Source organism: Gambusia affinis, linkage group LG05, assembly GCF_019740435.1.
Source record: "Gambusia affinis linkage group LG05, SWU_Gaff_1.0, whole genome shotgun sequence".
Lineage (NCBI taxonomy): Eukaryota > Metazoa > Chordata > Actinopteri > Cyprinodontiformes > Poeciliidae > Gambusia > Gambusia affinis.
This window is the reverse complement of record NC_057872.1, coordinates 30722946-30743988: the sequence shown is the minus strand read 5'-3', so window position 1 is coordinate 30743988 and position 21043 is coordinate 30722946. Positions and strand designations below refer to the sequence as shown.

Sequence of the window (21043 nt, the reverse complement as noted above, 5' to 3'; positions counted from 1 at the left end):
CATCTGCGCTGGAACTTTCCTTCAGCTCCGGCGCCTCGTATCGGACCAGGTGAGTCTCATCAGATGTTATTCTGCAGGAAGGAGAACCGAGCGTTTCCTGGCTGAACGTCCTGGTTGAGCTGCAGCTGGTCGGACCGGTCGGACCAGAACACGCGAGGGCGGGCGGGCGACCGACAGGCAGAGAGAGAGGAGTGTGTGAAGAAGAGCCCAGGTTTGTCAGTCCGGATCAGAACCGCTGGGCTTTCTTTACTCAAAGATGAAGTTTTTTGATCCCACTTGTCGCAGCAGGATTACCTGAGTGTCCGGAGCGGAGCGGAAAACCGGATTGGACCTTTTCCGACTTATCAGGTCAGAATTAACCAACTGCAACACTGCTAACAAAACCAAACCAACTGACGCGTAAATAAATGAGCTGAAGTTAATAATTCCTCAAAATTCATAAAATCACGGTTCAAACATTTCAAGGTGAGTTTTAAACTTTCCACTTTAGATACAAAAATAATCCAAATGAAATAAAGCAGTTCCCATTCACTGCTTTGATATTTGTATTTCTGTTGTTAATAACTGAAACAACAACATTTAGTTTTGAAATGCCTCCAACACACACCGTCACACACCTGACTTACAAAACCAGCTCCAAAAATGTTCCCAGGTTTTCTGGCTTTCAGCAAATACAAATAATCTTTATACAACTGACTAAACTAAGAAAAGAAACATTTTGTCTGATTTAACAATTTTTAATTATTTTTAAATAAACTGTAAACGTTAATCAAATGTTTCATTTAACTTTATTACAAAACGGTGAAGTTTGAATATGAAGCAGTTTAATACAGAAATCAATGACTTTCAAGCATCTGAATGAAATTCAAGGTTTTTCAAGGATTTCAGCGCCGGTACAAACCCTGTGAACCGTTTACATCCACTGGCAGATGTTTCACTAATAACAAGACATTTTTCTATAAAAGAAACTAATCTAGCAGCAGAAATAGGATTGTATTGTGAATATTCAGAATGATTGACAAATATTAATTATTTCTGTCTCATTTCATTAGGAACCAGACAGAAATACTTGGTAATATTTTGTTATTTAACTTTCTGTTTTCATATTGTAAACAAAGTTTGATCTGCTGGTGGAACGTCCTTTACCCGAACCAGCATGCCCCTGAGGAAGTTTAGTGGAAGGAAAACATTTTGGAACAAGAGGTCTTCATTAGTCACGTTTGTGCTTCGTCACCATGAGCCGGTGCTGCAGCATTCCTTAACTCAGCGTTCTGTCCTCTGCAGCTGTTTGGTGAAGGAGAGCCATCATGAGCAGACAGGGCGAGGGCCCCCGGGGGTCCAGGATGCCCCAGAACGTCAAGCCTAAACCGGGCCAGCCGGCTCCGACCCGGAAGGACCGGCCCCAAAAGGCGCGGCGCTCCCGCAGCAGCGACTCAGAGCGAGGGAGGAGGCGGGAGCGTCTCCATGACGACCGGCACCAGCGGGGCCACAGCGAGGAGACGTGGCGGCGGGACGGGACGGACGCGGAGCGGCGGAACACGCCCCCCGTGGACATGCTGGGGGACACGGAGTGCGCCGTGTGCTTCTGTTCCTATGACAACGTCTTCAAGACGCCCAAGCTGCTGGCCTGCGGTCACACTTTCTGCCTGGAGTGCCTGGCGCGCATCAACGTCACATCGCCGGAGATCAAGACGTTGTCGTGCCCCGTGTGCCGCGTCCTGACCGAGCTGCCCCACGGCCGCGACCTGCCCCGCCTGGGCAACAACCAGGACGTCATCGGCCGCCTGCCGGACAACATGCGCCGCGCGCTGTCCATCCGCTTCCAGCGCAGCAAGGGCCGGCTGCTGCTGAAGCACCGGCCCCCCGCCGCCAAGCCCGCCGCCCTCAGCCTGCCCGTCAAGAAGCAGCAGGCCCCGCCGGCGGCCGCCCAGGGCACCGACCCGGCCGCCGCAGAGGAGGGCGGCGCCCCGCCCACCATGGTGGACGTGGGCAGACCGCCGAGCAGGATGAGGGGTCGCGTGCGGCGCCTGTTCCACGCCGACCGCTGCTACTACGCCGTGGTGGTGTCCATCATCACCATCACCGTGGCGCTGATGATGGTGGGCATCCTGGCCTTCATCATCGTCCCCAAAGTGACGCCCGGACCTGGCAGACCCGGCGGGAACTTTACCGGCTCCTCCTCACATGATAACAGTGACGACTAAGATCCGAACTCACCCTGAAGGGGCGGAGCCAAAGGGGGCGGGGCCTGAAGGGGCGGGGCCAGAGGTTTTACTCCGGGTGTGAAACATTGAAGGACGAGGACTGAGGCGTTTTTTGCGGCTGAGCATGAAGAACTTTGACCCCTGAGGGGTCAGGAAGGATTAGGCTGAGGTTTTACTCCAGATATGAAGCGGTGAAGGATTGAGGAAGAGGAAGATGGCGCCGTTTCTCCAGGCTGAGTGTGAAGGATATGGGGTTCCATCCGTGACGATACAGTGAAAAATTAACGGCAATAATTTAATATTTAACCATCATAAGAGAAAAAATGGAAATGAATCTTTCATTCATCTTTTCACCATATTCTTATGCTCATTGTTTAGTTAGCAAATTAAATATTTAACTTTAAACTAAAAATGTTGCTCCAAGCTAAATATTTAATTAGAAAGCTAAATAATTAGCTGGTTCAATATCTACTTTGAAACTGTGACATTTATAAATGAATGAATGTGAAACTGTAACTTTGAAACCGTTTTCTCTTATGAAAATAGATAATTACTGGTTAGGTTTTGACTGCGTCTCTCAGCCACCGAATCTGAATGTGAAACAGAATCGGGGGGAGAATCGTCTCCAGACCATGAAAAGCACTAAACCTTCTGAAACTCCTTATTTATACCCGGAACTCTGAACAGAAATGATGTACAGAGACTGACAGGAATCCGATTCAATAAAACTGTTTTTATTCAAATGCTTCCTGGAGAGTTATTTTATCTCTGATTTCCCTGAACTGTGACACCTGACACTCTAGTGGTGAAAGCACAACGGCTGAGAGCGGGCCCAGTTCGGGCCCAGTTCAGGTCCAGGTGGACCAGCCGGTTCCACCGCATGCCGACACACTGCTTGATGCCGGGTCCGTAACCCAGGGCAACAGAAGGAATGCGGGAATGTCAGGAAACATCCGGGCGACCAAATCTGATCCCACATTACAGGAACAACTGAAACAGAAATAAACTGAAACCTTTTAATTTCAGCTGCCTTGAGGTCTGGACTTTGACTAGACCATTGCAACCTCTAGATTCCGTTGCAGATTGGGAGTGCAGCTTTGAAAATCAGCTGCTGTCCACTTTTGCTCTGCTGTGGAAGGATGAAAAACAATTTAATTGGAAAAATAAAAACCTAAAGGAAGGAATATTTTATTATTTTTATTTTATTTTAGTTAATTTAGTAGTTTGGGTAAAACCAGGGGTCTGTAATCAGGCTAAACATAATTGTCAACTAAAACACAAATGTAGGTCTCAACAGGTTTTTATTAAATAAGTACATTAAATTTCCACAACAAAAATATATCAAAGTACCAGCTCTGACACCAGCAGAAGTGCTCTACTGCAGTTTTTCCTTCCACTAACCTTTCTGTTATGGACCTTTGACAGTATTTCTAGTTGCTGATGAGCTTTGTGGTCGTGACAACTTGTCTGTATTTTGCTCAGTCTTCCAGCTGCCGTTGTTTCTCTCAGATATGAACTTTCTGAATGATAATTTCTCAGATATAGCTGAATATCCTGACTTGTGTAATCAGTGTTGTTGCTGTTCTGTGTTTCTCTGCTCTGGAAGCTAAATTAAGACCTTTGACCCAGTTTTATTTGGTGCTGAGTCTCATGACAGCCTCTCCTTGAAGACACACCCCAGTGGGACTGGAACATGGTCTGGACCCCTCGGCCCTCCGCTGCTCCCCTCCTTTAGCCTCTCCAAGCCTCATTATGTGACTCTCTGCTCGGCTGCGGACCTCCAGGACGAACCGACTCCTTCTCGCCATGGCTTCCACCCCCTCCGCCTCGGCCCTGTCCGCCGTGCTCCGCTGCAGGGGGAACATCTGGACCAGGAACCCGCCGACCAAGCGGCCTGCCTCGGCGGCGTACAGCCTCGGACTGGCCGGCGGGACGCTGCGCGACTCCCCGGCGAAGCGCGGCGGATCATCCCGCGGGTCCGAGTGGAGGATTCTCCGCCGAGGAGAGCGCCTGGTGTCGGCCGCAGGGCTCTCTGTCTGCTGCAGGGGGGGTAGTGGAGACGGTGAAGCTCCGGCAGAAGAAGTTTTTAAGAAAAATCATAAATTATCTTCTTCCAAACTTTCCCAATCCTCGGCTTGTGGCGCCCCCAGCGGCCAAAAGGCGCCACTGCAGCAGAGAGGCGCCGTCTTCTCCAAAATAATTCACATCTTCATCCCTGAAGCATCAGAGAGGATATGTCTGCAGGGCTTCATTCAGCTTCCAGTCAGAGTCCTGAAGCTCTCTGTCTCCATCAGCTCTGGGTTGAAGGTGCAAAACCCCGGTTCTTCCCTCACCTCCTGGGTGTCCTGGTTCATTTTCTCAAAACGACAGATAAAGAGTAGCAGCACTGACCCAACACAGGTGAGCTTTTCTAAATGAAACATAATCATGTCTGCAGTTCAGTGTGTATGAAATCGTACTGTTTTTCCTCTTTCAGGAAAACACACAGAAGCAGGAAAACATGTGCAGTTCTGGCCGACAGATGACCCATGACCCACCTGACTGAGCTCCCCGCAGCCAGACTCCAGCCCAGCATCGATCTGCTTACATTTACTCACAGGTTTGGACGTCGGCCTGCTGGCGCCGTCAGGACCCGCGTCGCTTTAGCTCCCCCTGAACTCCGAGTCAGGAAACAGGAAACCAACGAAAAGCACCATCTAGTAAAACTTCTGGTGAAATTCAAACACTGTGGTTATTTTTCCTTCTCACTGCACAAAAAATCTGTTCAATACAAACAGAAAACTACCACACATGAAACGGCTTTCATGTCATTTCCCTTGGCGATTGTTCAAAATGGGGTTTTTAATAATCAGCTTCTGAAAATAAAATCGGTTTCATTGTTTCCAGTTTTCAGACAAGAAATATGAAAACATGAATGCATTCATTCATCCATTTCTTACCTGCTGCTTAATCTGGTCAGGGTCAGAGGTCAGTTTATGTAGTCTACTGCAGCGTCAACAAAGAGCCAGTTGTGCATGCACACCCAGTAAGGTCAAAGGCCAAGCTCAGGAACCAAAAGAGAAAACACTACAGATTATCCAGATTAAGACTCTAGGAACCAGGAGGTCCAGATGTTCCCACTTTGCACCCAACCTCCAGTGATCCATATGAACACATGAACATGAACACATGAATATGGCTTCCTGCTGGTGTTTCCAAGAAAATGTAAAGTTCAGCTACCAACCTGGACCAGATATTCACCGGATGAATGTGGAAAGAGTTTCAAAAATGACCTGATTCTGATTCTGACTCTTATTATTTTAGGAAATCTAAAAATATTCTGCAGATAAATTATCCTGTTTTTTACAGTCCTTGAAAAACGGGTTGGTCTACATTTACTTTCTCCCTGAACAGAAAGAGTTTGAAATGTAATCAGCCTTTCAGGAAACCAGAGCTTCAGTTTCACATCCAGTTGAGTGTAAAATAAAACGTTGTTTTACCAACAGCTGCAGTTCTGTTCTGTTCTGAAGTCGGTTTTTCAGTAGAAGTTTTTTGCATTGCAAAACCCTCCATGCTCCCTGTCTCAGCAAAACACAGAGAACCGCAAGAGTCACATTAGCAACCAGGATCTGCTGATGAGACCAAAACCAACTTTAATTAGTTCTGCAGAAAACTGAGCCAGACCAACACAAGACTGAGAGAAATTTCTCTTCTGGATTTACCGTCGCCTGAGAAACCGCCTGATGGCCGTAGATCTGCAAACATCCATCTGTCTGTCAGCAGTCCATAAAATGTTGCTCCAGGGGTCACTGAGTGTGTTTTTGGTGACCTCTGACCTCTTTTGCTGTTTCACCTGTTCTTCCTTCCGTTTGAAGGGTCGTTCTCTGTTTTCAGCCATGAGTTTCTGGATTTTGTTTTCATTTCTAAGCTTCAGAAAGCATTTCAGCTGACAAGCATCATTTTCTCTTTAGATGAGGTTTGGGGTTCATTTAACACATTTCTAGGATTTCCCATTTATCCCATATTTTCAGAGGAATAAACCATAACCAGCACAACGTCTGGTTTATCTCTCTTCCTCTAATAACTGCAGCAAAAGACTTTCCATGTAGAATATCATGATGTTGGTTTGCTATGATTATGAACACAAATGCTTTGGATCCATCTGGATAAAATGAACAACAGATGGAGGGAGGAAGGTCTGAGTTTTACAGCTCAACCTTTTCCCTCTGTGACTCCAGTCTTGGACAAACAAAGAAACAAACAATAAAGGATTAACTGACTGATTTACAGATTTATGAAAAACTGAGGAATGTTTGGTTAGATTATTATTTATAGTTTTTAGCCGTTATTGAACCAGGAAAAGCTCACTGGATGAAGCATCAGACTCAAACTTAATCAGCATTTTCACTAAAATCACTTTAGGATAAATATTTGCATTCAGACGTTTCAGCCTCCAAATTACTGCAGTTTGTTGAAAATATCTGAAGAAAATCATAATTTTTTACCTTCTTGTAAGCATTCAAAATGATACTGGGAGCCATTGGTGGCACAATTTAATAAGTTATCAAATAAAAAGGTATGTATAAAAATATAAAACTAAATACTGAATCAGTTACAAATATTAGTCAATATATAATACATATAAAATGATTTATTTGTTAAAATACTGCAACATGGAAATAATTAAATGTATTTACTTCCAGTTAAATTTGAACCATGACATTTGACACTCCATAGATAACGGATTTCTGAATGGAGGGATTGCTGTTTGGGTTCTTTACATTTGTGCATTTTTGGATGTTTTATATTCTGATGTACTTATGAAATCAGTTCTTTATTCAGAACATTTCTAAAGGTGGGAAACTGAAACTTGTTGCCCTTCATTCCTTCCGCAGGCAACAGTTTTCAGTTTAGAGAAAAGAAAAGGCGACCAGCTCGGCCTGACAGAAGACTGAAACCTGAGCAGCAGATATGGACTCGAACAGGGAGCCGCGGGCAGAAAGTAAAAACTTTCTCTCCTACTTCTGCATTTTTTTCTTTAGGAGATAAAAACCGGGCATTTTGTTGCGCAGAAGCAGAAAAACGAGCCTCATTAAACCAACGTCTCTGAGTCTGAACTGTGTTCAGCATGTCAGCGACCTGCAGCTGGTTTTCATTACTTTTAATTCTTTCCTTCCTCAAACTGTTGCATAACTCCTCAAGGTGACGGTTAGGGCGGGACTTCCGCCCGAGCACTCAAACAGGGAAGTCGTCGTGTTACTTTCCTTCAGCGTCACAGTTCTTCTCCGTGGGAGAAAACACGCTAACTCGGCGGCTGTAAGTTGCTCCAGCGGGAGGAAATCCGACAGGAGCGAGGTCCGCGCCACCTCCCGCCGCCGCGAGGGTCACCTGAGTCCGGCTGTCAGCGGGGGAATGAGCCGGCAGGAGGCGGAGGGCGCTCCGGCAGGGTGAGAGCTTCTGGTGGGGGATCCACGGCAGGCAGGCAGGCTGGCAGGCTGGCAGGCTGGGTGGGAGTGGGTCTCAATACCTGTGGAGCTTCAACAGGGTTAGAGCTACTGGTGGGCGATCCACGGCAGGCTGGTGGGGAGGGTGGGTTTTAGTGTCTGTGGATATGCAGCAGGGAGGGAATCCACGGCAGGTGGAGAGTCTGTGGGTCTGAGTGACCGTGGAACTGCATCATGCATCACATATTAAACATGTTTAAGCTTGAAGCTTGTTGAGGTGATTTATTTTTTTTACCCCGTGAGTCTCGCGGATGTTTTATTGATTAGTTGCACGTTGCTTTGCCGCTCCTGTAAGAGCAGCTTTTTGTTTGCTGTTGCAGGTTTTATAATAAAGTAAACACACTCATGTTCTCGTTAATTATCTTCTTTCATGCTGAGCAAAAAGCAGCAGATTGTTTTTGGAGTGTAGAAACAACAAAAGAATGGACTAGTCAAAGTTTCCAGGTTTCATTTATTTCTTCAAGTCAGGCTTCAGCTCTAAAGTTTACTTTGAAAACCAAAAGAAGCTCAAAGTTCTTAATTTTCAGGGACAATATTCTTTGTTTTTGAGCTAAAAAAACAACCTTCATCTTCTGCTGGAACGACTGACCTTTGACCTGGACGGTTGTTGAATTTAATTCATTTTTGGTGATTTTTGAGTCACAACTTTTTACAGTTTCCTTTAACTTAAACCTTCAGTCAAAATATTTTCAGTTTTTTTTTTTAATAGAGGAAATAATCTTTTAAAGCAAATAACTCGGCTGTTCATGTCGTCTCTGAACCCATAATCTGGGTCACGGTTTTTTCTGGGTTAGACGCTGAAATATTTGGGAAGCGCTGAGTTAGAGAGTTTCAGGACCTGCAGGTGTGTGTGTGTGTGTGTGTGTGTGTGTGTGTGTGTGTGTGTGTGTGTGTGTGTGTGTGTGTGTGTGTGCTGTTTGCTTCCAGGTGATAAGGGAAAATCAATGCTGCGCAGCTGTCCGGACTGTTCCTGCGATGCGCTCCATTTCATGCCTTCCTGCTCGGTTTGCCTCTGGTTTCCATGTTTCTGCTCTTGTCGTTTCAGGTGAAACGGGAACCGAAAAGCCAGAGATAATTACTCCAGGATGGTTGGGCTGTAATCCTGAAAACATGCTGGATTTTTTCCCCCTGGCGCCAGCAGCTGCACCCTGAGCAGGACACATCTGGGAACATGGCTCTGTGATGAAACGGAACGAAGACGGACCCTCCCAGATCCCATTCCTTTTGTCTGTAACCAGGACACTGCCTACTCAGAGCCAAGCTCTTCCCAGAACCCGGAGCCATGTTCCGGAAAAGAAGCTCTCTCATTCTATGCGGGACGTTCCTGTTTGTGACCTGGAACGCCGTGCTGGTGCTGCTGCTCTGGGGCAGAGCGCCGCCGGGCCAGCAGGGTGCCGGGCAGTGGGATCCGGCCTCCATGCCCACCGATGACGTGGTGGGAGACGTGATCCGCGTCGCAGACTCCTTCGAATCGGAGCTGGTAAAGCAGAAGGAGATCCTGTCCCAGATCCTGAGCCACCGGTCGCTGTGGAAGCCGGCCAACAGAAAGAGGGCGAAGGTCAACGTTCCTAGTCCGCCGGTCATTCCCATCCTGGTGGTCGCCTGTAACCGGGTCACAGTGAGGCGCTGCCTGGACAAGCTGCTGGAGCTGCGGCCCTCCGCCGAGCTCCATCCCATCATAGTGAGCCAGGACTGCGGGCACGCCGCCACCGCCGACGTCATCGCCTCCTACGGGGATAAAGTCACTCACCTGAAGCAGCCGGACCTGTCTGACATTCCCGTCCGGCCCGAGCACAAGAAGTTCCAGGGTTACTACAAGATCTCCAGACACTACCGCTGGGCTCTGAACCAGGTCTTCCGGACCCTTTCCCACTCCTCCGTGGTGATCGTGGAGGACGACCTGGAGGTACCGGCGTTCCCCGACACGGACGCAAACAATTAACCAACTTATGATTGTCGGTTTATTAGATTAAAATTAGTTCTAATTGACTAAGTAATAACATCCACAGCTTGACTGCAGGCTGGTGAGGCAGATTCACCACTGAGTTCAGGCATGTAGACCAGCAGACGCATCGAAAGGCTGCAGGACTCTGGACCTCCTGGAACAGTTTAAAGTCACTGGCTTAGATTTTCTTTCAGTCTTGTAATTTGACTCCCATCCAGCAGAGGGCTGTCATGAGTTTGTTCAATTCATTGAGCAAAGGATTTTTCGTAAAGGTTAATGGGGAATGAAACATTTTATTTTTCCTATTCAGTAACCGAAGAGGTTTGTGTCTTGTTACATTTTATAAATATGTTTATTAATGTGAGAATCACAATTTTCTGTTTTCCCAGTTTATATAGATGACACCTTAAATTCACCTTAAAGTGAGATTAAATTCTCACTTTCAGCAACAACAGAAAACATTCCAATTCACAGCAGAAAGCTGAAGGATGTTATCAAACACAATTTATGTATTTTTTAATTCAGCATGTTATGAAAAACGTAGCCCTTCATGTTATGTTTCATACAAGAGAAAACTCATGTTTTTAATTAATCCTTAGTTAATCAATAAGATCAACTTTTGATTAACTCATTAACTGATCATTTGCTCACCCGTTCCCTCCAAATCCTTCTCATTTTCCGTCTCTCTCCTCAAAACATCCATCCTCTCCTGCAGGTGGCGCCAGACTTCTTTGAGTATTTCCGGGCCCTGCACCCAGTGCTGCAGTCGGACCCCACCCTGTGGTGCGTGTCGGCCTGGAACGACAACGGCCGGGACGGGATGGTGGACCCCGGCCAGCCGGCGCTCCTCTACCGCACCGACTTCTTCCCGGGTCTGGGCTGGATGCTGCTCCGAGAGACCTGGGAGGAGCTGGAGCCCAAGTGGCCCTCCTCCTTCTGGGACGACTGGATGCGGCAGCCGGAGCAGCGGCGGGGCCGCGCCTGCGTCCGGCCCGAGATCTCCCGCACGCTGACCTTCGGCCGGCAGGGCGTCAGCCTGGGCCAGTTCTACGACAAATACCTGAAGTTCATCAAACTGAACTCTGAGTTTGTGCCTTTCACCAAACTGGACCTGGCCTACCTGCAGGAGGACGCGTACCGGACCAGCTTCAACAAGCAGGTGTACAGCGCCGCCGTGGTAACCTATGAAGACGTGAAGCAAGGCCGGCTGAGCGGCCCCGGACCGTTCCGGCTCCAGTACTCCAGCAAGGACAGCTTCAAGGTCATGGCCAAGAATCTGGGCATCATGGACGACTTGAAGTCCGGCGTGCCACGGACCGGATACCGGGGCGTGGTCACCTTCTTCTACAGGGGGCGGAGGATCTACCTGGCCCCGCCTCCTGGGTGGAGTCAGTACGATCCCACCTGGAGCTGAGGGTCCGCAGAGAGTCTGACACATTCCACACCAAAGAGAAACAGGATTCCTGCTGTTTGCCTTTACAGATGCTGGATGTTTAGGAGGTTCAGCCAACACTACTCAGGTTTCCCTGCAGCGCAAAACAGATCTGCTGTAAATCGCCAGAGTTCTATTTTTCTATGATTCTGATTGTGCGCATTGCAGCCACGCATTTAATGCATCACCCCAGTTTGCCTTATTGGTTTTAAATTATTGGAGTTAATCTGAGTTAATCCTGTAATCTGTGATTCTGTCTGCTGATGACTGAGAGGAAACCAAATTCTGCTCTTCCTGCTCACGTTTTGTCAGATGATTTTGTTTGGAATATTTGTTGCCTTGGAATCACTGTGGGGATTTGTATGTGTGGGTTTTTTTTTTAAATAAAAACAAAGTTAATGCAGAGTTTTTGGTCATAATGCAACTCAGTTTTTCTCAGTTATGATCTATAAATCGTCTAATGTTCGAGCTTATGTCTAATTTATGCAAACAGTTAAGGTGTAACTTTTAATATTGCATTTCTTTCCAATCAGACTGAAAATTACTTCATATTTTGAAGTCTCAAATATAGCGTTTTATTCTTTTTCATTTTACTAATTAAAAATGGAACTGGAACTTCAGATCTCCAAAAAAAAGTCATAAAAAAAATCAGAAAATAAGTTTGGATAATGACGCTGTGATTTGGTTGAAAGAGGGATATAATCAACTTTCACACGAATAAAAAGAAATAAACCAAAGTATATTTATATTGAAATAATTGAAAAAGGAATATACTATTAATGTGAAATCGCGAGTCTTAAAACATTTACTGCCACTGGGTGTTGAAGAGAAACTGCCGCAGAGTTCTGTTTTGTCTACGGTGGCTGTCGTGGTTCAAGCGCATTCAGCTCTGAACTGTTCACTTCATCTGTGATGATGGTGTGAGAACGGGGCGGCTAGCTGGTCTAGCTCTGGAGTGGAGATGTTAAGAGATGGAGAAAAGTGGCGGTAAAAAAAAGATAGTTTTATTGATTAAACCTCCACGTAGTTTATACCGAACAGCAGCTGTTGGTTCTCGCATGTTCGCAGAAAACTATTAGCTGCGGAATTAGCATTTTGACAGGCTAGGATAATTTATGCTACTGGTTTCTATACAGGCTAGGCTAGGCTAATTGGAGCGACTATCTGTACAGAATATGCTAGGCTAGGCTAACTGCGGGTTCGGGTTTCTGTGAAGAATAAAAATGGCTTCAAACTCCTCTCTCTCCGCCACTTGGATTATTTTCTGATCTCAAACCGCTTCTCTCTCGGTCGCTGCTGGGCGGAAGGTGCTTGTCGCCGGGATAAATTAAGCTAATACCCGCCCGTCTGTGTAGGGCCTGGGATGGAACCAGGCGACTTGCGAGAAAGCCCCGCCGGCTCCGGGGAGTCGGATGTGGGGGGCTGGAGGGAGGTCACTCCCGGCGGTGAGGAGGAGGGGGGGGATTTGGAGGCGAATGCTACCAAAACGAGTGGGACAAAAGTAGAAAATGCACTCAGAGACGCCTGTGACGAAGGCAACAGTGAAAGAGGCGTAGGAGATCAGCTGCACAGCCCGTATGAGGAGGAGCTGGACCCCCGGATTCAGGTGAGACCACCGGCCTCTGGTGCTCCTATTAGCAGCTCTGTAACCCGTATTAATAGTGGTAGATATATTATGACTGGATTACTTTCGATGAGGGGCGATTCAGACATAGCTGATTAATTATTTAAGAATGCTTTGTTCTTCATTATAAATCATAATAATCTGTGATAATCCCACTGTCTGTCAGAAGTAATCATCTTTGTTGCAGAGCTTTAACAGCAGAGCTCCACCAGCTTTCAGTTTCAGATTAGCTGTCATTGTTGGCCTTTATTCCCTTTAATCCCAGAGGTAAACATGTTGGTTTGCTCTTGCAGTTGATGATTTTTTGTTTGCATTTTCACAGGAGGAGCTGGAGCATCTAAACGAAGCCAGCGCAGAAATCAACAAACTGGAGCTGGAGCTGGATGTAAGTGGAGACGAGTCAGTCATCAGAAGATTCAGCTTCAGATGGCACTCTTTCATTAATTCTAGGTTTAATGCACAAATACAAATACCAAATGTTTATCTGTTAAAGTTAGTCTGATAAATGTGTTTATCGCTCCTAATTTAAAGAACAAAAACTGTAAATGTTAGTATCTGGCTGTTCCTTCCGTGTGAAACCTGATCTGCACTCCCAAGGCAGATGAATCTGATGTGGCTCATTGTTTTCCTGCATGAACCCTGAAGGATGCCAGGTCAGCGTACAGGAAGATCCTCACTGAGTCTGCCAGGAAGCTGAACGCCCAGAGCTCTCAGCTGGGCGGCTGCATCGAGAAAGCCAGGCCGTACTACGAAGCCCGCCGCCTTGCTAAGGAGGTACGGATTGGTCTGAAGGATTAGGAGCATTGTAGGCTAAAATATTGGAGAAATGAACTTCTGGATTAATTTTACATATTTGTTGTAAATTTGCAGGGAAAAATAATTAAAAAGGCATAGATTTATGATCTGAAAACTAAGATGTTGTCTGACATTGTAGAGTTAGACATGTAAGGAAAAACATTTGACATTTGAACTAAAAGATGTCAGAGGGACGAAGCTGCAGGTTGTTTGATCTGTTCTGGTAGAAATTCATTCATCCATGACTTAATGATGGAAAACTGTCTTATTGTGATTATTTGATATGAGAGTTTCCACTCCTTACCTGTTGGGTTCAATTTTAATTTTTTTTACTGACTCAGTCAGGTGATAAAAGGTCACGATACAACTTCAATCTTCCAATATTATGTTATTGATAAACCTCGTATAATACCAGTGAAACAAACTTGTTTTAGTTTCTGTGAAGTATAAAGGAAAACTACTAAATACCTTTTAGTCTGTAATTTGTTACATTTTGTGAGTCTCTCGCAGAAGAGTGGATTATTTTCAGACATTTGAGAATATTGATTGGACCAGAAAATATCTGCTGATCGATCGGTTTGTCTCTGGTCTGCAGATCAACCTGCTACTCAGCAAAATATGTCAAATTTGGGGCGTGCTCCGGTGGCATAGAGGGTAGTGCGCCCCACGTTTGGAGGCCTTCAGTCGTTGACGCGGCCGTCGCGGGTTCGATTCCCAGACCCAACGACATTTGCCGCATGTCTTCCCCCTTTCCTGTCAGCCTACTGTTGAATAAGGGACACTAGAGCCCACAAAAAGACCCCCTGGTGGGAAAAAAATAAATAAAAATATGTCAGATTTAAAGTTAATAAATAAAACTGCCAGCTTGTACATTTTGTTTTGTGTATTTTCATGTAAAATATGCAGAATTTTTGCATAATATCACTTGTCAGGATGAAGATTATTTAAGTAGCAGTATACCTTTTCTGCCTTTTTAAAAAACTGAACTTAAACAGTATTAAAGTGTTTCTGTTTTGGGTTCATGGTACGACTTCACAGTATATCGTCATAGCAACACCTAGACATCTCACAGGACAGTGAGGGAGCGTTGGTTGAACTTCCTGCTTCCTGCAGGCGCAGCAGGAGACGCAGAAGGCGGCGCTGAGTTATGAACGTGCCGTTTCCATGCACACGGCTGCCAGGGAGATGGTTTACGTGGCGGAGCAGGGCCTGATGGCCGACGGCAAGAACACGCTGGACCCCACCTGGCAGGAGATGCTCAACCACGCCACCTCCAAGGTAAACACACACACACACACACACACACACAGCCGGCGTCCTGCTGCGTCCCGCCTGCTGGTCTCAGAACATCAAACCCAAAGCAATCTGAAGAACGGCTGCAGCTTCCAGGATCATCAGATCGGACCAGCCGAACGTCTTCTGGACGGTCAGAACCAGAACCTGGTGGAAACAAGACACCAGCGTCTTACCTGGGCTGAGCAGAACCAGAACCCCTCCACTGTTCCCAGAGACTGGAGGAAGAGTGGAGAGGACCAGAACCAGAACCTCCACACTGCGCCACATTGATGCAGAAGGAGCCCAGACCAAATCCTGACATCTCTGTTCAAAATGAAATTTTATTGATCTGATGGAATATTCTGAGACTCTGGATCTTGTTTTCTATTAAAACGATTCAATAACAAAAATAAACGCTTTAAATATTTGAGTGTAAATACTGAGCAGAATCTGTTTAATAAGATTACATATAGATGACTGAAACATGGAGGCAAAATTCAGTTCTTCTGGATTTATTAGACCAATGTGACGGTTAGCCCCAAATGTAGAAACGTCCCACCATAGTGGGCGGAGCCACGAGTCGCAGGGCCGTGGCTAAGTGTGGAGATGAGTGGGAACGGTCAATAACTCGATATATTTAGCAAGTTTTCAGACACTTGGACTTTATTTAGCCAACAAATCTAGTGACTTTTTCTCGTTTTGAGATTTCTGACGTGAAGCATCGATCCCTGCAGCAGCTGAGAGCAGCGGGTTCAGCATGAGCAAATTGAGAAACGCTCAGGAAGGTCCATAAAAGCTCTGGTCCTACTCCTGACTGGCCACCAGGGGGCGTTCCTGAACCGAGCTGGATGGCAGTACCGCTGTTCAACCCAAAGAGGGCAGCACTGAGACAGTTATAGGGCAAAGATTGCAGCATTTATATGGAAATGTCACAATTTGCACAGAAACATGAACTAGAACCCATAATGATAAATGTTGACATTTATCTGCAATAAAAAGTTGATTTGGACTTTTAAGTCATTTTTAACTCTACCAAAACTTGCTTGGTTGTTGTCTGTTTGTCCTGCAGGTGAACGAAGCCGAGGAGGAACGGATCCGCAGCGAGCGGGAACACATGCGTGTTACACATGCCTGCCAGGAGGCCGAGGCCCGAGTCCAGACCCTGCAGAAGTCCCTGAAGCGGGTCATCATCAAGTCCAAGCCCTACTTCGAGCTCAAGTCCCAACTCAACCAAATCCTGGAGGTACAGCGGGCCGGAGTGTGTTCTGAGACCGGGAACACACACCTGTCATCAGCCTGGTGACGGGTTCATACTGGAGCTGATCCATTAAAACGGTTTGGTGTGTGTGTGTGTGTGTGTGTGTGTGTGTGTGTGTGTGTGTGTGTGTGTCAGGATCATAAGACGAAGGTCCTGCAGCTGGAGCAGAACGTCTCCAAGGTGAAGACCCGTTACTCCATCGCTCTGAGGAACCTGGAGCAGATCAGTGAGCAGATCCACGCCCAGAGGGGTCGCGACCCGCCCGACTGCCCCACCCGCAGCCCGCCCGTCGGCGCCGAGTCCGACGCCCGGGTCCGGGAGGACGACGCGGCCTGCAGTGCCGCCGCCAAGGAGCGTCTGGACGCTGCCTTGGACCTGGCGGACCACTACAGGGAGGCGGAGCGGGAGCGGGCCGGGTCCGACTCGCTGTCCGTCTTAAGCCTGCAGACCATCGCCTCGGACCTGGAGAAGTACGACTCGGTGGAACACCTGGGCAACCTGAGCGACGTGGGCAGCGTGACTGGAGACGAGGCGGACCGGGACCGGGCCAGGACACGGGACCTGACGGCACCGAGCGGCGCCAGGGAGCGCCAGCAGAACTTCTCCAAGCAGCACCACCGCAGCTTCAGCCTGTGAGCCGGGACTGGAACCAGAACCGGGACCGGGATGGAAAACTCAAACCAGAACGAGCTTAAACCGACCCGATTGACCCTGCAGCCTCAGCAGAGCCTCAGCAGAACCTCAGCAGAACCTTGAAGGTCGATCCGTTCCTCTAGCATGACGAAACCATCAGAACCTTAAAATCCCTGTTTGTTTTATTTTCTCAGGCTCTGGTCCGGTCCGGTCCGGTCGGACCTCTGGAGGCTCCGTTTCCCCTGTGTACTGTTGGGCCGGATCAGCTGCAAGCGGACCGGGTCGCCCGGACCCGGCAGAACCTGGGAGGACTTGATTAAACTCTTGGTTCTGCCTGCAGCTGCAGGAGCGTGTTTGGACCGGTCCTGCGGTTCCGGTCCAGGTTTTAGAATCAGCCTTTTATTTAAATGTTGTGAAGTCAGATTTGTGTTATTTAAAATATTGTTTACATGGATTTTTGTTTGCCTTAAAAACAAAAGAAGCTCCTGTTGTGACTTGATGTGTGCCTTGACACTTTAACGCTTCTGGTTCCCAACTGATCAGAACTTTTATGTTCCGGACAAAACTTTTTATTTGACGACTGAAACGTCTAAAACAATAAAGTGGAACAGCCTGTAAATGTTTGTAATTATTCAGATGGAGAATATTTAAATGTGTTTGATGATGAACATCTGTAAATGTGACTCTGCTTCCTGTTGCATCAATAAATCTCATCTTTGACTCCTGAACGTGTTTTTATGAACCTGTCTGGATTTGACACACGATGGAAACAGTTCAAGATTCAAACAGATCTGTTTATAAATTACAACCATTTCCTCATTCTAGATCGCAAAAGTTCTGGTTTAGAAAAAGTAATCCTTCAGCATAATGGACAAAATGCAGATTATAAGAATCTGTGACTATGAGCAGGAAGGTAAACAGCAGTGATGACTCTGCAGAGTTCAGGATGTCTCTAAGGAAGCCCAGCAGGGTCAGTCCTGCTGCTGCTGCTGCAGGTTAACACCTAATAAACACCCTGCTCCTGACTGATACCTTTCCAGAAGGAGCTCAGTTCGGGTTCTTTAAGAGAAATAAGGATTCAGATGTCATCAGAGTTTAACTCCATTTGAATTGAAAATGTTTCCTTGAATATTGAAGAAATGATTCTAAAATGACTCGGCGGTGTTCGTGTCCTCCGCAGGTGTTTCATGTGAAGCTGATGGCGCGCGCAGGGCTTTGGCTCGGCGGATGAGCAGAAACCTGAGCGAAGCTTCTGTCATTTAAGCTCCGATGAGCTTTTAGGCTTAACGCGTTAAAGCAGCGGCGCCATGTCTGCGGAATGATCCTCCATCCGAAGCGCTTCGTAGCTCCATCAGGAGCTGCTTCCTGCCGGGCTGGGCGCAGTCCGTTCCCTGCTCGGGTTTCAGAAAAAGCCAGATAAATACGTGCGGGAGCTTTTACGCACGGTGCGTCTCCATCATGACGTCGCCATGAGCTCCAGATTGTAGAGAGGAGGAGGGGAGTGCTGAATCGCTGCTCGTCGTTTCTGTGGATGCGTTTGTGTATCTTCATTTGTGTGTGAGCGTGTGTGTATGGGTGTGTGTGTGAGTGTGTGTGTGGATTTTTTTCCCCTTCTTGTCATCTCTTTGCAATACTTGGAAATAACCCGGACCAGCGCTGTTTACGCGCGGAGCTGCTCGCTCATTTACTGCAAAGCCATAATAACAGAGCCATGCAGAGCGCGAGGAGGATGCACCTTTCTGCCCACTAATCAGACTTACTGGGAGGACTGGTCTGAACTGGGAGCCATCGAACCGACAGTAAGTACCCGAGGCTCGGCTTTCCGGTCCAGATCCACTGCGGCTGCAGCGGATCCGGGCGGATCAGGCTGTGAATGCAGAAGGCAGCATGCATTATTCGATGGAGCCGCCAGGCCCGAGCGGGAGCGATGCTCGCGCTGTTCCAGAGATTAGACGGTGACATTCTGGGTCAGGTTTCCCAGCGAGCGGGAGGCTCGGCTTCCCCTGCAGGCCGCCACGGACTCCCTGAGCGGGAACCGCCGGCAGCCGCGCCGTGACCCGCGGTTCACGCTCAGCCACGCACGAAATGCAGCATTTTGCGGGTCTCTGCGTGAAGCAGAGGGGTGAGCGCTGTCCGCGGTGCTGAAACCGAGTCGGATCGGCAGCTTCCGGCCGGCAGCCCGCTGCTGGGCGGTGGGGCTCTGTCTGTCAGGCCTGCGCTGGTTCCGAGGCGCTACCTGGAATTCCCCAGCCGTCCTCACAGCTGATGGACCGAGCCGAACCGGTTCGGCCTGCTTTCCTTCCCGCTTCGCCGGTGGAAGCATCGGGACTTCCTTCAGTCCTCCTCTCTGCCAGGAAGGAAGGAAATGAAGAACCAGCAGCTTCTGCCATTCAGCCGGTCATTAAGAACGCTGACGTTATGGAAAAGTTCTGATCCAAACCCAGTTACACCACTTTCCTCAGAATTCCCTCAGATCTGTTCAAGTGTTTCTAGAGATTTTATTGGTCTTGTTCTAACCTGAGATTACAGACCATAAAATGTTGTTATAGATATTTGTCAGGTAGTTTCAATCAGTCCCTCAGGGTTCTGGATTTGGACCCGTTGCTTTTCTAAACGACATGTTTAGTTCTGGAAACATGGCTGCTCATTGTGACGACATCTGGCTCTGTTAGCAGGACCAGCCTCTTTCTACATTTACTTCAAATTAAAAAAATCTTTTATTCATCCCAAATGGAAATGAAATATTATCATAACTGAAAACATCAGGTGTCTTTAAAACATCGCTGTGGCTCCTGATGCTGTGGGGAGGCAGAATCTCCAGTAGCAGTCAGTCTTGTTACCAATCTAAAGAAGCCTCTGACTGAAGACAGTTAGCATGTTGCTAACAGCTCAACATTTGGGCTGCAGAGATGATATTCCACCATCATCATCATCATCATCATCATCATCATCATCATCATCATCATCATCATCATCATCATCATCATCATCATCATCATCATCAGGTGTCAGTTCTGCTCCTCCAGCTCCTTTGCTTTAGCTGCTGCTGTGTGTGACTGTGGGATCTTGATCTTTATGACGGATGAACTTCCTCTGGGACCTGGGGTCAGAGTTCAGGGATTATTTCAGTTCTTGAAACAGCATCCATAACCCAAGGGATTAATAATCCAAACATGCAACAATTCAACCATCAGGATGAGAAAAAGTCCAGAAAAGGAAAAAATCAGAACCAATGGATCTGCTGAAATATTCTGAAAACTCTTTAAGTCATTTTAAAAAAATCTCCTCAGACTTTAGTGGCTTTATCAGCCAGCTTCTATCCATGTTTTATTTTGTTGAGCAGCTGAACTCTGACCCACTCAGGCATTAAATATTATTTCTAAACTCAGGAGATGAACGGACGTTTTATCCTCCATCATTTATGACTGACCAGAACACTGAGTCGTTTATTTGGGATTGAAATTGTATTTTTCTGCTTTCAGAGCCAGTTTGATTGTTATTTTTAGTAAATTACATGTTTCCTTATTGCACCAATATTGAGAAAAATGTTGTTTGAATTATGGCACATAACTGAAAACTCTTCAAAGCAGTATTAAAAGATTCTGTGAGCCCGGCGTCTGCGGCTCAGAATTTCACTTATTTTTAGTTTAATATGTGAAAAGTCCAAAGATCCCCAATCTGGTATAGAAAATATGAACCTAGATCTGACTAAGTGATTCTAGTCTATCATGTGATGAATGTCTCTCCTCAGCTTTTCCACTTTTTAAACAAACCCACCACAGCTCTCAAATTTTTAGATTCCAAAGAAAATCCTTCAGAAAGTTGAGAGGATTATTAATCCAGATCAGTTCAGATTATTATTATTATTATAAATCCTTCTCATGTAAAAATGGAACATTTTATTGGATAATATAGACATTTATGTCTTTAAGATAATCATGTATGTTTAGTGAGCTGTCAGATCAAATTGTTCACATAATTTTTTTAGCAGCATTTCAATGTTTCCAAATGACAATAAAAAAATTTAACACTGAGAAAAATATCACTTCTAAGAATTAAACCCTGAAACTAACACCAAAGAAATCCAGATTGTTTCAAGTCAGAACATAAATAAAACGTTCTGAAGAGTTGTGTAGATGAAATAAAGTTCATTCTTGATTTTGAAAAACTTTTCAAGCATAAATGAGTCAAAGGTCAAAAAATTCAAACTTGATTTAAAGGAAATATTTTCATTTTTCACCAGAATCATTTAAAACCATTGAGTTAAAAATGCTTTAAAAATCAGATTAATAATAGTTTATTGAGTTCAACTCCAGACTAAAAGCTACCAGTGAATGGCAGCTTTAATAAACTGATTGAACTAAAACGTTTCCAGGGTTCAGAGAAGCAGCAGC

General features: G+C 46.4%; 4 protein-coding genes across 6 annotated transcripts in view; all 4 read left to right on the top strand.

The window, feature by feature from the left end:
• Positions 1-175: 175 nt before the first annotated feature.
• Positions 176-5688, top strand: rnf183 (ring finger protein 183). Of its 2 annotated transcripts, XR_006370779.1 has the most exons (3): positions 176-348; positions 1285-4604; positions 4681-5688. XR_006370779.1 is itself a non-coding variant. In XM_044118396.1 (2 exons), exon 2 carries the CDS (start codon positions 1308-1310, stop codon positions 2202-2204), a length of 897 nt encoding a protein of 298 aa, XP_043974331.1. In that variant the 5' UTR covers positions 176-348; positions 1285-1307; the 3' UTR covers positions 2205-4605. The 2 variants fall into 2 exon arrangements, 1 of the variants encoding a protein (XP_043974331.1); XM_044118396.1 differs by lacking the exon at positions 4681-5688 and having other exon boundaries at positions 1285-4605.
• A 1684-nt stretch (positions 5689-7372) lies between these two features.
• mgat1a (alpha-1,3-mannosyl-glycoprotein 2-beta-N-acetylglucosaminyltransferase a) lies at positions 7373-11469 on the top strand. The gene is made up of 3 exons (XM_044118391.1): positions 7373-7630; positions 8733-9593; positions 10348-11469. Exons 2-3 carry the CDS (start codon positions 8970-8972, stop codon positions 11044-11046), a joined length of 1323 nt encoding a protein of 440 aa, XP_043974326.1. The 5' UTR covers positions 7373-7630; positions 8733-8969; the 3' UTR covers positions 11047-11469.
• Positions 11470-11892: 423 nt separating this feature from the next.
• On the top strand, positions 11893-17377 carry sh3bp5la (SH3-binding domain protein 5-like, a). 2 transcript variants are annotated; one of them, XR_006370777.1, is made up of 7 exons: positions 11895-12670; positions 13011-13073; positions 13334-13462; positions 14597-14761; positions 15828-16001; positions 16152-16774; positions 16844-17377. XR_006370777.1 is itself a non-coding variant. In XM_044118392.1 (6 exons), exons 1-6 carry the CDS (start codon positions 12428-12430, stop codon positions 16650-16652), a joined length of 1275 nt encoding a protein of 424 aa, XP_043974327.1. In that variant the 5' UTR covers positions 11893-12427; the 3' UTR covers positions 16653-17377. The 2 variants fall into 2 exon arrangements, 1 of the variants encoding a protein (XP_043974327.1); XM_044118392.1 differs by having other exon boundaries at positions 11893-12670; positions 16152-17377.
• A 117-nt stretch (positions 17378-17494) lies between these two features.
• Positions 17495-21043, top strand: part of gabbr1a (gamma-aminobutyric acid (GABA) B receptor, 1a) — an 81539-nt gene continuing 77990 nt past the window's right edge. Inside the window, exon 1 of the mRNA XM_044118390.1 lies at positions 17495-18448. The gene's annotated coding sequence lies outside the window, so the exon portion shown is untranslated. The remainder of the gene's footprint in view (positions 18449-21043) is intronic.